At 33.7% G+C, this 18,624-nt stretch overlaps 1 protein-coding gene across 1 annotated transcript; it reads left to right on the forward strand.

The window, feature by feature from the left end:
* The first annotated feature begins 2,164 nt into the window (after positions 1–2,164).
* LOC110689241 (probable plastid-lipid-associated protein 13, chloroplastic) lies at positions 2,165–18,283 on the forward strand. Its single transcript, XM_021865974.1, has 7 exons — positions 2,165–2,667; positions 9,790–9,911; positions 9,992–10,069; positions 10,191–10,287; positions 13,347–13,563; positions 16,124–16,176; positions 17,881–18,283. The coding sequence occupies exons 1-7, from the start codon at positions 2,383–2,385 to the stop codon at positions 17,974–17,976; spliced, it is 948 nt and encodes a 315-aa protein (XP_021721666.1). The 5' UTR covers positions 2,165–2,382; the 3' UTR covers positions 17,977–18,283.
* The last annotated feature ends 341 nt before the right edge of the window (positions 18,284–18,624 follow it).

Consider the following 18,624-nt stretch of genomic DNA (forward strand, 5'->3'; position numbering starts at 1 on the left):
CTAAATGTTACTCTGTTATTGTAGCTTGGCAAACTAAGAAAAAGTGAAAAATAAAAGGGGACCATGCATGTGAGTACTTTTGTTTTAAAGAGAAGAGAGATAGAGAGTAGTATGAGTTTTATTATACTCCCTATGTTTCATAATTAGAAGCCTATTTCTCCTTATTATGTGAATAATAAATGCTAGAAATAGGCTTCTAATTATAAAACGGAGGGAGTATATAATTGGACTCCACAAAGTAAGGTTGTATATGATAAAGAATGAATAAAAGGTTGTCATAATAGAAATAACAACACGCTTTCTGTGTGGTTGATCACTGACTGAAACACACCAGAACACTAACCGGGTAACTCTTAACCGACTGAATAAACCCTGATAGAGTACGTAACCCCTAACCAACCGAGTAAACCCCGACCGAGTAACCCCTAACCAACCGAGTAATCCCGATCGAGTAACCCCTAACTAACCGAGTGACCCCGACCGACCGAGTGACCCCGACCGAGTGACCCGGCCGACTGAGTCCCTGATGAAGTAACCTCTAACCGATTAAGTAATCTTGGGCACACGAGGGTGACTAGCCACATATGAAATTGTAAAAAATCCAAAATTTTCCAACAAAATATGTTCATAATTTCATTAATTGTAAATAAAAAATTACTTAACTTTATTTAATTATTAGGGCGACTCGAGTGATGCGCGCGTCATATTTAACCATATCTGGGAAGTTATTTAGATTTAGCATTATTTTATAATTTTAGTTGCTTGTAGCATTTAACGAGGGAAGATATACTACAAACAAAAAATTTTAGGGGTATAAATCTCCACACAATATTCTTAAGATTTCAAAAAAGAAAAAAAACAAGTAGCATTAATGAGGGCAAATATGTAAATATACATTATAGGGATATAATCGTCTCAACACTATTCATAAAAACTGTGACAGTTCACTCATACTTTTAAAAATGTAAGGATTATATATATATATATATGTTATTAAGTTTACTTAATTAATTATTAAGTAATCATCAATAATCAATCAATCAATCAATAACTATATACTAAAAGACACACCAGTAATGACACGTGTCATCTCCTGGTGTGTTCTTAGTGATTTTTTTGTATTATTTTTTTAAATCTATAATTTAAGGTAACAATTTATCAAAAAAAATAATATTATTTTATATGCACGTTCCATATTAATACGTAGTAATTATTATATTTAAAATAAAAAGATTTCACAAATCTTTCTAAAAAAAATTGGACAACTATAAACCAAAAATCATATTCTTAAAATATTTTGTGACCTACTTTACAACAGAAAAATATTGCTCAATTTTTTTTTGCCTACTTTTGTTTTAGTTGTGTTATTGATCTTATTGTGTGCATTAGAAGGTACAACTAAAAAATCAACATGTCATATACTTTTATTATTACTCAACTAATTTATGATTATAATATCTATCAATAAATAATCTATAATTATATGTAACTGTAGATTACCGTGCATGACACGGAATCTAACCTAGTAGGGGATGAATGTGAAGTTCTTTTTAATTATTGACATTCAACTTATTCTTTTAATACTTCAACTTCACATTTAAGTTATTATTAATTACCTTAAATGTTAAAGTGGTTGTACCATTTGAGGCAAGAATTTGTGAATATATCATTATATCCCTACTATTTAAAAAGTTTGAGATAACTCTTACCCTCTTATGAATAGTGTTTGGACATATATATCTTTAAAAACATTTATTGACATATTTGTCTTCAATAATAATGTTTATTTCATTTTTTAAAAATACTTTTAAAAATAGTTTGCGGACATATGTACCACTAAAAAGATTTGTTTACATATTTTTTCATTAATGTTACCAACAACTAAGTCTAAACCGAAAGAGTTCCTTTAACATGACTAATTATGGCACGCGCGTAGCGCACGTAATCATCCTAATCCATTTGTCGACACACGTATCACATGCTCATTACACAATTTTATTACTAATCCAAAATTACTAAAACCTCTCAAGAGTATCCCAAGTTCCCAACCAATTACACTCATACTAATCCAAATTCGACTAAAGTCAAAATTAAAACCGAGACCTTAATTAGGCTAGAACAACTCCGATAATTGATGGACAGACAATGGTCTAAGAAGCGTCCAAGCCTCATCTTACACAAATTAAGTGTGACAATCAATTTGACAGCAGCAAACAAACCAAGAGGAGAATAAATCTCAAATTCTCTCTACAAAAAAAACTAACGGCTTTTTCTCTTCAATTCAATTCACCAAACTTCCATCTTCTTCAATTACAATTATTACTTAATTTTTTGCAATTCAATTCAACCACATTCTTAATTTCTCTTCCACAGAAAATTTTCATGGCTGCTTCTTCTTCTTCTTCCTCATTGCAAGCTTCGATTCTCACCTTCAATGGCTTCCGAAATTGCGACGCTTCTTCCTCTCGTCCTTACTGTCTACTTTCTCTCTCCTCTTTTCGGGGAAGTAGTGGGAGGAATTTCAATTGGAGTCGTCTGAAGCAGAAGAAGGTTAAAAATGGTGGGAATGTTTGTCGGGCGATGGTTCAGCAGACTGTGCAAGGTCCTTCTGCTGCTTATGCTAGAGAAATGGAACGCCTTTCTGCTAAGGAATCGCTCTTACTTGCTGTGAGTTTATCTTGATGTACTGTTTTCAATTATTTTGACCTAATATTTAATTTGGATTCAATGTGTTGTTGATTTTTTGAATTTCTTGCTGAAATTAGATTATAATTTATGTTGGTTTGTGATTTATATAAAATGTATTAGTATTTAGGTTTGATAACATAGTTGGGAAGTTGAGTATGATGTTGTGGATCAAGGGTGTACTTACCAAGGAAATGAGGAATGAAAGAAAGTGCAAAAATGGATTATTTTTTGTTTTCATAGAAAGTAGTGTGTGAAAATAAGTGGGTCAAACAAGGGGATTAATGATCCACTCCCTCCGTCTTTCTAATATTGGCTCATTGTAATATGATTACTGTATTCTAAGTTTTGGTTGGATGGAATTGATGAGTTAGAAAATTGGTAGAACCGTAAGTAGTGTGTGTGAGAGTGGAGCTGTGGAAAAATGGAGACAAATCGAAAATGGGAGGAACTATAATGAACGGCCCTAAATGGAAAGTGGGAAGAACTTTGAGGAATGGAGGGGCTAGGGTCTTGAAAAATAGTTAGTTGAATACATTGGATTATTTTTGAGCAGTGAATCAATGATAGAGTAAGAGTGCCCCAAATGTGCTTGCTGGCTTACTGCCTTGCTAGGTAATGGCCTCAAATGAATAATGGAAACACTAGTGCTCTTTTCTTTTGTGTGATTAAATTGGGGAAATAAATTTATCAACAGTGACAAAAGAACAATCAAGTAACGATACACAATGCTATTATGCTGAAAGCTCCCTTTAGTGATGACTGGAAAAAAAAAAATGAGACCTAGTTTACCAGATTTCTCAATGGTCTAAATTTTTTTCTCTGAAGAATCAGGGGCCGGGGCTTACAATAATTGAATAACATAACTGTGGGGAATAAATTTCAAGCGTTAACCCCTAGATTGAACCCCACTGTGATCATACACTTAAGTACGGTGGCGTCCAAAAGGGAAGAAGATAGAGCAAAAGAGTCGCCAACAAGTTTTAGGAACTTGTAAACCGTTCATAGGATGAAGGCCTTAACGATCCAAGAGATCGTCAACTCCATAAGGTCTGGAACCAAATAAGGGTTCGGGGATGAAGGTACAAATCCTACCTAAAAGAGATTGAACCTGCCCTAATAATAGGCCTCTACTTTATTCTGATCGTATTCGTGTGCGCTTTCTAATTAACATGCAATCAATAGGATTACCCTAAACCTGTTTATCTATGTTGGTTGAATATTATTGCACAAATAAACTATTATTGGCGATCACTTGAATTATAATCACATTAACCCTAAACAAGATTATTAAATAACTTATTAAGCGTGATTACAAGTACCAATTCCCTTTAAATATGCATAAAAGGTGTGATCAAGCAATAACAATAAATATCAAGCAACAACAATAAATATCAAGCAACATAATAATAATCAATAATAATAATTATAATCATGATCATAACAATAATCATCATAAATAAATAATCATCATCAAAATAATAATAATAATAATAATATTCATAATCATCATAAATTATAACAATTATAATCATAATCATGTTCATGTTAAAGCATAATAACAACAAGATCCTAGACATGATACTAACAAGATCAATAACAAACCCTAGCATGTCACTAAGCAATAAAAATCAAATCTTTAACCCTAACACGATACTAACAATCATAAATATTAGGAAGAACATAGGAAGCATCGTAACAATCATATTTAATATTAAAATTACCCTAGACATGATACTAGGAATATCATAATAACAATATAAACATGATTTCTACATCATAATATCAATTAAAACCATTAAAGTACTTACTTTGATGCCTCGTATCTCTTTCTAATAACAAAATACACACGTTAGTAACTTTAAGGAAAACAATAAACAAAACAATTAAATTAAATAATTGAAATAGAGATTTGGGACCAAACCCTCAGAAATTAAACCTTTCACGTCTAGGGTGAAGGCAACTTCGAATATGGCTAGGTGTTTCTAGATCTTGTGAATGCGGAATTTTGTATTTAAAAGCAAAGTTTAGAAAAAGAAAGAAAGATGAATGATTAAGAGAGGATTAGAGAATTAATGATTGCGAATGAAAACTGATTGTAGGTGTATGAAAACAGAGTTTTTAATACGTTATTTATAGAGAAAATCAGCCAAAAAGATAAAATATCAAGACAGAGCACTTGGCGCACGTAAAACAGAGCTGGCGCACGCAAAACAGAGCTGGCGCCAGGCGCCAATGGCTAGCACCAGGCGCCTGGCTCCAAGCGCCAATGCCTGGAGTCAGGCGCCAGACCTGTTTTTAACGCGTTTTCGAAAATCAGATAAGTTTGCCGTATTAGAGGATAAAATTGTATCTTTTACTCGAAAATGCTCTTTGATTTTAATTAAAACTCTGAAAAGTCAACAAAAGTCAATTTATCAATGCTAATTGAATTAGGAATGAAAAGAACCTTCTAGAAGAATCTAGAAAACTAAAACCATTCCTAATTGCATTAGGAATGATAAATCATATTAGGCCCTCCCCTAGATCATTGGGCCGCATATAAGGCTCAAACCGGGCCCAGTTTGGTAAATTGGCCATAACTTCCTCCATATTCATCGGAATTGGGCTTATAATATATCGTTGGAAAGGTCTTTGCAAGCCCCATCCAACTACACTATTATTGGACCCATATCATGGACCAACCAAACTGGATTGGCTGTTTTCTTAAAATAAGTTTTAAAAAACGGAGAGAAGAGAAGAAATTAAAACTATCCGCAACACTAGACTTTCTACACTTTCACTTCATTCGATTGTGATTCGACGTGAAAGGTACTCATCACCGGGTTTGGTTTTGGGGAGACACAAATGGGTGTCTACAATAACTCTAGGTATCCACATACGGTAATTGGATGTGAGAATAATACTCTCACAGTCTCATTAGTAAAGTCAATATGTGTACTGTGTAGTCTTAGTTAAACATTCATAACCTATAGATTAGGTGTCTCAGTAAGAGGGTTACCAGAGTTTATTATTGTATTATATTACTTGCACAACTTGGGATCTTGAGTGGTTTTAAGAACTTCATGCCCTCTAGCTTGCTTGTTCTACAGTTTATTGCAGGATTTTTATCCCTTTTTAATAATCACTTGCTTAGATCATAGCATTGTTCTTAATTTGAATAAAGTAAATTTTTACAGCATAATTGTGAGATTTAAGCTGGAGTTATATGCTTGATTACAAGTAGGCGGCTTTATGCCTTGTGTAGAATCCTTTTCATCACGAGTGAAAACATTGTGAAGAAAGGCTCGTCTACATGCATTATGAATTTTATGTACAAGATCAAATTTCATATTGTTTATGCTTTTGATGTCTTGAGACATTTTCTCTTCGGGAAGGAGCACTATGAACTATGCAATGGATCTTAAGGTATCACGGTGGCACGTAAGAGATGTGCCTATGCTAGGTGGTAGCCTAAATGTAGGTCTAGTTGGGAGCCAGGGATGTAGGCTCCTCACTTTCTCATTTGTTGGGAAGTGGTATGCTGGTATCTTGGTAGTCCAGGTAGAAATGTGCTGCTTTGTCATTGTAACAATGGAAGTGTGCAAACAAAGGTTGTCGGGAACTCGGGTTAAAAGTTCTACTTTGAACGTTTAGGAATATAAAGTTTAGGCTTTGGTGTTGAATTGAGGATTCTATCGAGATTAAGGTCATGGCAGTGAATTGAGGATTGTAAGATTCTAAAAAAGATTATGCTAGGATTTTTAAACATAATGTTCTAAAACTTGAATTCCAAATGTTCCCAAAGCTTGCATTGTGATTTACTGATCGAGTAGTATGGATGTCCAAATATTATAGGAACGTCTTATATTATAATGACCCTAGGAATAATATTACCTCTTTTCATTTTAGGATGATCTGTTTAACTTCTAAACTATTCACATAATCTACTTTGACTATTTTTGATGATTTATTCTTAAGAATAACATAGTTATGTGGGATCTTGTAAGATTCGTCTCAATGTATTATACTAATATCAACTTTTTATAATTTTTCCTTATTGATAATTTAATATATTAATGATTAAAGTAATATATTGAAAAGCGTGACTTATTAAAATAGGGCATCCAAAAGAGAATTAGAGGAAGGTAATTTGGATCATTTTAATGTTAATATCGTAGGATTCTTCAATCCTACTCTACTTTTAAACTGTGATGATAATTTATCTAGTTTCTAGTTTAAGTAAAATTTTCTACTTTTTAAAGTTGTGGCTAATTATGAAGATGACTTACAACTTAGGGCGCAAGGCCAACTGAGATTAGATTAAGTGAAGTCTATTTAGTGGAGTGTTTGATGTTAATGGCTTGAGGTAGGGAATGTAATTTGCTAGGGTGACTAATTGCACAAAATTTGAATACGTAAGTGATAGGATAAAGTATTATCTCTTAATCAAAAGAATTACCTAAGTCCTCTAACTAAAGCATATAGGGAAGTAGGGTCGAATCCACAAGGAAACGAGTCTTTTTATTCCTAATTAATTAATACGAAGTATAATATAAACTATCAAGTAACCAAATTAGTTTTAGGGGAATTAAACTAAGGAGAATAATTAAACTAAAGCAAATTAAACTAGGGAAAAATCAATAAATCAAAGCCTAGGGCTTTCGCTAATAAATAATATTGCGAGGTAAAACTCAATAACCAATCACCGATGTATCAATTAATCAGATCATAAAGGGCTTTCGCTACGTATTACAATCACACAATTATTCTACCGACATTAAATCGCATCTCACGAATCTTGAACCATTTATAAATTAACCTGTTTATTGAAACTAAGCCTAAATATCAATTCACATCTCTCGAATCTCGAATCAATATTGCACAACTCATACAAATAAACCTGGCAAAATCTAATTGCATAGTATTAAATCAATAGGAAATTAATCAAGCATTGAAAATCAACAACAATAAATTACCCCTTCATATTATTTATGAATCCTCACAAACCCTAGAAATAAAACTACTCACACATATTTAATCTAAACTAAGCGAAGCAAATAAACAAGACATGATTAATCAAAACAATTAAATTACTGAAAATAAAAGGAAAAGAAATAGTTACCAAAATAAACGAAAATAATGAATTGCGTAAACAAAAAGTGTTGAGAAAACAAGAGTACTAATCAAAACTAAAAATCTGGAATTTAACTAATGAAAGACGTCCTAATAACTCGCTTAACAAAGCGTACTTATACAGAAGCCGAACATCCTAAGACTAATCGAAGTGAAAAAGTCGCTAATCACCCCTCAGAAACACGCACGCGTCCGGTCGGGCGCCATCTCGCTTGGCCAGGCCCGCCTTTTTGTTGGAAGAACCTTCGCTCGCGCCCAACCGAGCGCGCCTCGGAGCGGAGTTGCTTCTCTTCTTTCTTCCTCCCCCGGCCTTATTCGGAATTTCCTCCTTGGGTCTTTATGACTCGGTCCAATGCCTCAAACTCTTCTTCTTCTTCGCCGAGCCCTTAATAACCGGTTTGATTACTCCAACTCGGTCTTGGGCTTTGGAACATGGTCATATGAACGCGCTCCTACTCCAATGCTCGTAATGACTCATCTATGTCCGGGAAAATGCATTAAATCTGTAATTTCCTATAAAACAGTATCAAATCTATATAACACTAGAAAATGAATATTAGTAATAAAAGTGACTCTTTAGAGGCAAAAATACTCCAAAATATGACCAAGGGACAAGGGTAAAACACCATATAGAATGGACATATTAGTAAGATCATATGTTGACACGAATGTAAAAATTATAAAATCCTAGAACCATTTCAAAATCTTAATGCTCCAATTATTAATAGTTTGAGCGTAATTAAAAGATTGTGTAAATCTTGACATCTTTAATAGGGATTGAGATTGGTGGCTCTATCAGGATCACATATAAGATTCCAAGGTTTTTGTTGTTTTTAAAATACCTATGGTAGCAAATAACTACTATTGTTGAAAATTTTCTTCAATAGGAGATATATTGGCTAAGCTGTATGATAATTAGAGTGTGATTCATCTTGCATTTCATTCTTAATCTATGCACATTAGTGAGTGATACCATTGGATCGAAGTTTTGATGGACTTCAATTTGTTACACTTTTGAGAAAATCAACATTGGTGTCATGGATTAGAATCATTGATCTTATATATGGAGATGTTCATTGATTTTAGAAAGAAAGTGGCTATGGAGGTGCCCCCTTTGTTGGAAGAGGAAGAATTTTTTGGGTGGGAAGGGATCCCATCACCAAGCTATACTAAGGGGAAAAAAAAAGGGGGGAATAAGACTAATGTATGAATTTCGATGATTACTCAGCTTCCTTATACCTTCCAGATTCATTATAATCTTGCTAAGGTGAAGAAAAAGAGGTAGTTACTCTCATGTATAAACTTTGCTATGGTAATTAAGAGGCAGAGTTTCACGATAAGTAATCCTCGCTCTATTCTACTTTGAACGTGTTAGTTTGAGCTTTAAGGTAAGAAGTTCTTTGACTATAAACCTCAAAATGTTTTCAAAATTACATTTTTAGATGGAGTGCTTGTGAATATTACCAAACGAGGGTATCAATCTGATTGTTCTTTTCTAATCTGTAATCTTCTTCTTTTTCTTCTTCTTGAACGCCTTAATCCCATACGTGGAGTCGGCTACATGAACCAATATGAGGACTTCCCAATAGGTCACCCATCCTAGTACTATTCTCAATCATTGTGGCTCATGTCAAGCGATGTGACAAAGTTTTACATTGGCTGTCACTTGCCTACCGTAACCCTCCTCCTTTATCCAGGCTTGGAACTGGTAAAGGGAAACCCATTGATGTAGTTTTCTAATCTGTAATGGTGACAATAAATGTTTTTATCTCATTTGGCCTCAAGTATAATCAACAACAGAAGGACCTTTTATTTGGACTGCTAGATATTGCAATGCATGTAAATTACAAGCTTGTTGCCAATTTAATTTAGTTTGCCATTCATTTTACTGATAGTTTCCAACTTTGCCCCAATTGATCTCCTGCCATCTATTCATTTTAAATATGACATTTGTGTATTCTAATAGTTTGTCATATGATGTTTATGCAGCTTAAAGATGCAGGAGGTTTTGAGGCTTTATTCACAGGAAGGGTCACAGAGATGCAGCGAATAGATGTCATGGAGAGGGTAACTGCTCTTGAGCGTCTGAATCCAACACCTCGACCCACAACGTAGGTGGTAAATGTACTGGATTTGATTACTAATCTTTTATCAGGAGCAAAAAATTTATTCGTCTTATTCAGCTTTCCAGGTCTCCCTATTTAGAAGGAAGATGGAAGTTTGAGTGGCTTGGGTCTGGCACTCCAGCTGTTGCTCAATTCTTTTTGGAGTATGCATTTTCTGTTTTGCTCTCCTTTCCTGTATTTCAGTTTTACCAATTTGAAAACTGATTATGGTGATGCACAAGAAGTGCTTTCATGGACTAAATAAAGACTAATTTATCTTCTCAGGAGATTTCCTACCACATTGGCAAACCTCTCTAAAATGGATGTATTGTTAAAGGATAGTTATTCAAAGGTCACAGCAAATTTGAGACTACTTAACTCGGTAATGCCTTCTTAAGGACTTTTACTCTATCTCTATGCGTTTCAATATAAAGTTACTACCTTTTGTTTCACAATGGTCTTAACATTAACAATTTGCACAAATATGGTGTAAGGAAAGGAGAGAGCAAGAGACAGCAAAAAAAATGTGAATAAAGTAAGGTAACACTAGTGGAAAGGTATAAGTGTTATGGGTAAGACAGTAAAAGTGGTGTGCCGAAAATAGAATAAAACAACATGTTAGAGACCATTTTGGAATGGACTAAAGTTGAATATGTAAATCATTATGAAATGAAGATAGTATAATAGTGTTTGTACTTCTGTGTTAAACTGTTAATAATATCGTTTATACATGCGTTGATGTTTTTTCTATCCCTTTGACTACTACAAGTCTACAACCTCTTACTATGACTTGCTTTCATGTAATTTGAATATTTTTGAAAAAATTCTCTCGCATTATAAATTTGAAACTCGGAGCTGAATATTACTATTCTCACTTTATCTTATTATTTCATAACTAACGTTCAAATTTCTTAATATAGCTACTAGATATTTTCACTTAGAAAACATAATTATTCACATGTCCTCTGGCCTCTACTTTGACCTTTTATCTGTGGTTACACTAAGATTTGATGTCCTTTCAAATAATGCTTTATTTACCACCTTTAGCTGTACTATAATGCCATAGGATGATGTAACTACCATTTGTTTTATGAAAAACCCCTGTGCTTGTTCAATAAATGACATGACAATGACTTATAAGCAACATATTGATTGCCCAGTAACAAGTTTATCAGTTGGAAAATTTGCGATTGCTTGAAAGGTGCGGGCTTAATGTTTTGATGTTTTCATTGTGGGTAAGGGTGTTGCAGTAAAAGTATGGATTGGCCTTTCCATCAGCTTCAGTGGGTGGACTCTTTCACTCTAGAAATGCTGCGTCTTTAGAAGTGTTAGCCACTGGATAATATACAAGTATTTTAATTTTTCTGTAGTTTGTAAAACTGCTGAAGTTAGTATCTATTGGAAATGTGATGTATAGCTAGTACTTGTGCTTCAGCATTCGATATTCCCACAAATCAGAAATCTTAACAGTTGTTTTGGGAGCTTTGACATGCTCATCGCTAGCTGTCCAAGTTGTGGTGACGCCTTTATTCAACACTGCACTCTTTGTTGTTGCAAGATCTCCAATAACTCAGGCCACTCCCACCAATGAATTACGGAAATGGCAAGGACTTGAGTTTTCTCGTTTTCCCAGGAAATGTTTCCAATTTGGGTCTTAGGATATGGAGATGTTTTTTGCCATATGGGAATTCATAAAATGCGATTGAGTCACATGCCTCAATTTCCAGCTTTTAAAACAAAAAAAAGGAAGTTATTGTTAAAATTCAATTTCCAGCTTTTAAAACAACAAAAAAGGAAGTTCTTGTATTTTTAACTAGCCTCTTTTCCGTGGTACTGATAATGAATGATATCCTAGCCGTTTCCCTTAAACTACTCAAACTCTCTCCAACTTCTCCCACTCTACTTTCTCATCTCCCTAGAAAGATTCTGCATCTGCACAAATCTTTCCGGCTCTGCTGCAATTGTTGTGGGACTATTTAGGTTGATTGGTGGGTTGCTGTGGTGCTCAAAATCTTCAGTCTTTCTCTGTTGAGTAGAGATAATTGCTTGATTAAGAAGCAGATGTAGCTTCATTCATCTATTTATTTTTTCTATTAAAAAACTAACTCTAGGTTCGCAAAATTATAGTGGTTAAGTGGTGATGGCTGCAGGTTTGCTTTAATAATTAAATCTAACTCACAATCCAAGCTACTAGGCAAAATAAATTTGTAAAGTATTTTTGATATAAAGGCAATTTATTTCTCCATCTCAATTTAATCGTCATAGATGGTTGGTTTGCTTAAAGGTTTAAGTGATAGATGGTTGACCAATCTATTATGTTTTAGTAGAAAAGTAATGTGATGAGAGATTAAATGAGAAGCGTGAGACTTACTTTCGACATTGGGAAAAGGAGATAAAATACTAGTGGGTCCGTGGCAAAGTGTGACAATTTGGGACAAACTTAGTAGGGATGCTTGATAATCAAATTGGGACTTTCCATTTGGAATTTTGACACTGTTCATAATTTGATATTCTACTCTCTTCATTCTTTTTTGTACTTTCCATTTGGAATTTTGACACTGTTCATAATTTGATAGAATTTTCTAAATTACTATCAATATATAAAACATAAAACATAGTGATGGTGAGTCTTATTTGATCCATCTGAATGAGTAATTTAATATTTACCTGTTATATATATATATATATATATATTTCCGGAATAGTTGCTTCAAGCATTTCAGAAACCTTGGCTGTTTTCATGCTACCTATATGATCACTGTGCCAGCTTTTTGTCTATAATTTATTGGGAAGGAATTGGAGACTTGTTGAAGTCAATGATTTAGGGACCTCTTCTTATAATTATGATTCTAGAATTATTATTTTTTTTTTTTAAATGGTTATAAATAATGCACTTCCTACCGTAAAATGAGATTAATGAATTAGTAAGATCTCTCTCTCTCTCTCTCATCCCCCGAAAAAACTGGATGAATCCCTGGGAAGGTATCTCTTGTTAACATGCAATGGTTTCTTGGTGCTACTAGTTGTGAAAATATTTAAGTAGATTCAGGGACATATGGCACTGTTACTGTCAGAAGAAATTATTATGAAATCAAAGTTGCTTGTCAATTACCAGGGAAGGTATCTACTTTTGTAAATGGATCATTGTAGCTATGGCATTGGGCTTGTGTTATTACAGTGCATGGTTAACTAACTTACATGTTATTACATTCATAAGATTTGGATTACTGTAAGAGTGTAGTATAGGTGATTTACCTCTTCTGGTTGTTTGGATACACTTCTTGGATAAGTTCTACATTAGAGTATTACTTACATTGTTTCAGATTGTATTGTTTGGGACACTTAGAAAAATTACGTGTTTTTCAAAGCCAAATTTATATAAATTGAGTTTTTCCTGCTTTGCCATGTGTAGTATTTTATGTTAGTTCATCCTGGATGCAGGTAGAAAGCAAATTCACCTTATCCTCCAAATTATCTATCGAGGGGCCACTCAGAATGAAAGAAGAATATTTGGAGGGCATCCTTGACTCTCCTACTGTTGTTGAAGAAACTGTCCCTGATCAGCTCAAAGGTCCATTTGGGCAAGCTGTTGGTGCAGTTCAACAACTTCCAGTCCTTGTTAGGGATGCAATTTCTAACGGTATCAGAATTCCAATAAGTAAGTAGATCAATTATCTTTTTTTCTTCTGAAATCAAAAGGATATATTTTACTTAACAATTGCAAGTTATCTTAACAATATCTTGTTTGTGACCTTATGAGAACTGTGTTGCATCGGGGATAGGTGGAGGGAACTGTCATAATGATTCAGTTAGGAGTTTCTTGACTCTTGAGCAATGCGAGGGATATTGGTTAGTCTATAATATAGAGGATAGTTGATGAAAGATATCATTGAGTGTTTCATTTAATTATACTTGTATTTGGGAGAGATTCAAGCCTTTCAAAAGCTTTGATTACATATACATTTCTTTTATTCCCATGTTATCAATGAAATCAATCTTCTTCTTCCTTTAATGTCTGCCCAAAATTTTTGTTCATTACTAACTAATACTTCATTGATGCTCCCCCTGTCCCCAGATAACGAGCCACATTTAAGTACAAAGTCTGTATAAACTGGCCTATGGAAAATAGTAATGTGGCTTATTAATTAAGGGATTAAGGGAGAAGCAGAGGATGTTCCCACTTCCCAAAGTTAGACACTTCACAGTGGCCTCTATACTAGACAGTTTTAAGCGCATGTCCTAACAAAAAAAAAAAAAAAAAAAAAAGGGTTCTGAACTTTCAAGAACCAAAGCTACATTTTTAGATATGAGTGAGGGATTGAGGAAAGTTAATACAAAAAAAAGGTTGTGCTGTAAATTAATCTACTCTAGTTTGATCATTTCTTTTTGTATTAGTTACTTCCTCCGTTTTTTTTTACTTGACCAGATTCTTTTATCACGCTTACCAATGTAAAACTTTAACGATCTATAACTTTAATTTTCCATAATACGAAATTATAAAAAGTTATATATTGTGATAGTACTTTACTGAGACAAATTTAAAAAAATCTCACATGAATAAATTTTCCTTGCCTATTATTCACAAAAGTCGGTCAAAGGAGGGGTGGTGAATAGTAGGGGTGAGCAAAAATTCCAGGTACCCGGAATTGGAACCGGCGGATCCGAAACCGGAATTGGACCTGGTGGTTCCAATGCTGGGTAATAATTAAGGACCCGGTTATAACCAATTCCAATTCCAATTCTCAGCTTTTTGGAACCGGAACCGATTGGGTACCTGGTTACCTAATTTTTGCTAAACTAAATAAATTTTAAATAATAAAAATATATTGAATGTATCTAATTTGTAAATTAAAAAAGTATTATTAATACCTAACATAAATACAAATAGCTTAATACCTACATAAATATAAGTATTAAACGCTAAAAATGAACCTAACTAAAATAAGAATTATAATTTGTATTTTATTTTAACAATTACATACATAAGTGGGTATCCGGAACCGGAATCGGTACCTGGTTCCAATACCAATTCCTAACTTTTAGGACCCGGTTGAACCAATTCCATTTGGATCCGAATTTTAGGACCCGATTCCAACCAATTCCAAGTGCGGGTCCTAAAATTTTGACCGGGTACCCGGTTTGCTTACCCCTAGTGAATAGTGTAAAAGTCAAAGCTAGTCAAGTAAAAAAGAATGGAGGAAGTATATACTTATATTCATATATCCTAATTGATTATTTTCTGATGATTATTTAATTTCTGTCTGATGGAGGTCAAAATTTTCCGATTACAAAAAATATTGTTTAAAGAATATGGAGAGTATTACAATCGTGAAGGAGATTGTATTCATGCATCGAATCCCCATTTGTGAAAATGGAATGCCTACTAAGCATAGAATGATTCAAAGAAAGGCACCAAAGTGAACTATATTAAAGTGATTCTTTGTGTAAACTATATTAGAATGATCTTTTTCTACTTTACTTTTCTGGTCTTTTCTTGTTATTGGTCAATTCTGTCATAAACTTAGATTATAAAAGGAATATTTATAATATTTTCAATACTTATTATAAAAGAAATTGAAGGTATCTTGGTGTAAATCATTTTTCCTTGAGCTTGAGGGAGCTGAGAGATACACAGAACCTTTTGGTTTATTTCCAGCTTCTTTCCTTGTAACTAAAATGATTCGTTTTCAAAAAAAAAAGATTCTGGAAAAGTAGGTGTTGGATATTTTTTTTCCCCAGATTTTTGGAGCATTTCAAATTGAGGTTCTAGAATTTGGAGATACGAAAAACAATATGTATTTCTGATAAAATGCATATATTGCTATCATTTGGTCCTTGTGGTTGGAGAGGAATGAATGCATGATCATATACATGGATTTTTTTATCATAGAAAGGCTTGCTGTTACGTCAATGAAATCTGTTTTGTCATTGAGATGTTTCTTGCGGCAAAGGTTTGCTACTCTCATAATAACATTATATTGATTGCAATTTTAATTTCATCCCCCCCTCACTCACCCACCCCCACTGTTTTACCTTAATGATTTATAGTGACTCTTATGCTAACCTGGGAATCAAGGTCTCTTGCTGCTGTCTGCTTGGTAGTGAAAACATAGGGGGTTTTGATTAAACGAATATGATCTCCCATTTTTAGAGATGTTTGCATGTAGTGATATACCAATGAGGATTGTTTGTTGATTCTGATTTTGTAATTGGTTCAGGTGGAAGCCTCCAGAGAATGTTTATGATCTCATATCTAGATGAAGAGATACTGGTAAGCTCTAAATTTATACTTATCATATATTTATGGTTTGGAACTTTGGATTGTGATAGGATATACGTAGTCCTTCAATTCCTCTTTGAATGAAGATTTCTTATTGTGTGCTTGATAATATGGTGATAATATGCCAGGCTATTGATACTTCAGTTAATCATGTTTTACCCATCAGTTGAATTCAATTATTCTCTTTTTTTTTTTTTTTTTTTTTTTTTTAATTTTTTTTTTGTTGAAAGAAAGATTCAATTATTCTCCTTTGTGATGCTTAAGTGAGGTAAAAATTTTCTATCTTCCAGACAGCCTGATCCACTATATTTTGAGATTTGATGCATCAGGTATTCAGTTGATACATTTTGGCTTTATGAACTTACCAAGCCAATATTTCCCAATTACTAAGTACTGTTGTACAAGAATAACTGTAGGGAAAGAGCCAATACAATCAATACCCAATAACACGGGCTGATAATTGGCCGATATAAATTGTATCAACCATGATCCTTTAGGTGACACTTTTATAATATACACTTCACAATAGGAATGCATGGCCGTTACTTCTGTTGTTATTACAAAACCAAGCTTAACTGTTTAGAAATAGTGCTTCCTAAAACGAGCTCTAGTGGTAAAGGCTTCTGTGATGATTGCTTGTCATAACTCATAAGTTCAAGTCTGAACAGGTTTTGATTTATCATAAGATGATGTGAAAAATACATTATTGATCATCTTGGGGCATTTAATTTAAACAATGCTTAACAACAGTTGATGTGCATATAAGCTGAAACATACCTCGAGAATAACTCCATGTCCTGTTTTGCATGCAAATGGCTCTTGCAAAAATACTTGCATGTTTTGCATGATTGGTTTACTGGTTTGCTGTTTGCGTCATCAAATCACTAGAAATTTGTGTGACATAATGGTTTGTATTTCCTTAATTTGATGAAAAAGGAAGATAAAGTGAATACATGAGAGTATGAGACATTATCACTGACTATTGCTGTATATGTTATTACTTTATAAAATTAAAATAAGATTGTCAGATTTAACCAGGTTGTTAATAAACCCCAATCCTTAGGGGGCGTTTGGTTCGCAAACTGGTATGGGGTTGGAATCAAGAATGAAACCATAGTGGTATGGGTTTGGAACTTGATTCTTAATACCATATGTTTGGTATGCTTATGGAATGCAATTTTTTTCTTTTATTAGATACCTAAAAGTATGAGAATGAGCTAAACCCACCTCCCCTCCCCCCCCCCCCAAGGTTTCTAAACCCCATGCCTTGGGGGTTTGAGATATGGGTTTGAAACTCTTAACATCATAAAACAAACATAAGGTATGTGTTTAAACCATTCTAAACCCATACCTTATACCTTAATTATGTGAACCAAACGCTCCCTAAATTCTATCAATATTGGCATTTGAGGATATGTCCCATGTGATAGCACAGGTACATTCTAGTTAATTAAAATAAAATTGCAACACACTCACTGACTATTAAAAAATCATTAATCTTTTTAATTTATCAAGTTGCTTTCTGAAGATTTATTAGCTTTGGTTTGGTTGTAGTGGGTGAGAAAGTTTTACTGCATTTTTATTTAATCAGTTTTAGCTGTGTGTCAGCGTGTTTAAATACTCTTAGCTTTACCAATTTGATGATATTTTTATGATTGATGGGATCTTTTGCTCCATGATCTGCAATTGATGCAGATTATAAGGGATCCTTTTGGAGCACCTGAAGTTATGACAAGGATGGACTCATCCTCTTATTCAGTGGATGAACCTGCATTGGAGTACGAAAGCTAAGCTAAGATTTCATGAATGTTATGCTGTCATATGCAGTAATTTATTGCCAATATTTTAGCAGAGCATCATATTACTCCTCTCTCCGTTTCTTGCTCCTATGTCTTAGAAAAAAAGGTTGAATTGTTTTCAAATAGAAATATATCTGATGCATGAATATTAGAGGATTGCATGATCAAGCTTCTCCCCTAAATAGTCGAATACAATCAGAGTTTTGTATACTGTATATAATGGGGGATTATGCCAGCAGCAGTTGCATTTTAAGCATTAATGTAACTGAAATTATAATAAGTTTCTTGGCAAGCCTGAATTGTGGTCTTGGATATGTGTTGTCTAAGTATCAGATCCAACTACGAAGTCTATTATGAGCTGGATTTTGATTTTGGTCTAAAGTTGAGTGCTACTCCGTAGTAATACCCAAGTTAGATTGTCAGACCTCAGAAAATTGACACTGACCTTTAAAGTGAAGAAGAGTTACCACTGACATAAAAATTAAGGATTTTTATTTTATTTATTAAAAAAAAAAAATTGAAAAATGGAGCCAACTCAGTGTTCGGTACGGAGTACTATTTTTTTTTTTTTTTTATATATATAAAAAAAAAGAGTTAAAACACTGAAAATGGAGCCAAATCAGTGTTTGGTATGGAGTAG

This window comes from Chenopodium quinoa, unplaced genomic scaffold (assembly GCF_001683475.1).
Source record: "Chenopodium quinoa cultivar QQ74 unplaced genomic scaffold, ASM168347v1, whole genome shotgun sequence".
In the NCBI taxonomy this organism is placed as follows: domain Eukaryota; kingdom Viridiplantae; phylum Streptophyta; class Magnoliopsida; order Caryophyllales; family Amaranthaceae; genus Chenopodium; species Chenopodium quinoa.

Bases quoted from the DNA above. Each gene is read 5' to 3' on its own strand.
- LOC110689241 (XM_021865974.1), top strand. From the start codon at position 2,383: ATGGCTGCTTCTTCTTCTTCTTCCTCATTGCAAGCTTCGATTCTCACC. The intron at 2,668-9,789 runs GTGAGTTTATCT...ATGTTTATGCAG, and splicing joins AGGAATCGCTCTTACTTGCT to CTTAAAGATGCAGGAGGTTT. The intron at 9,912-9,991 runs GTAGGTGGTAAA...TCAGCTTTCCAG, and splicing joins CCAACACCTCGACCCACAAC to GTCTCCCTATTTAGAAGGAA.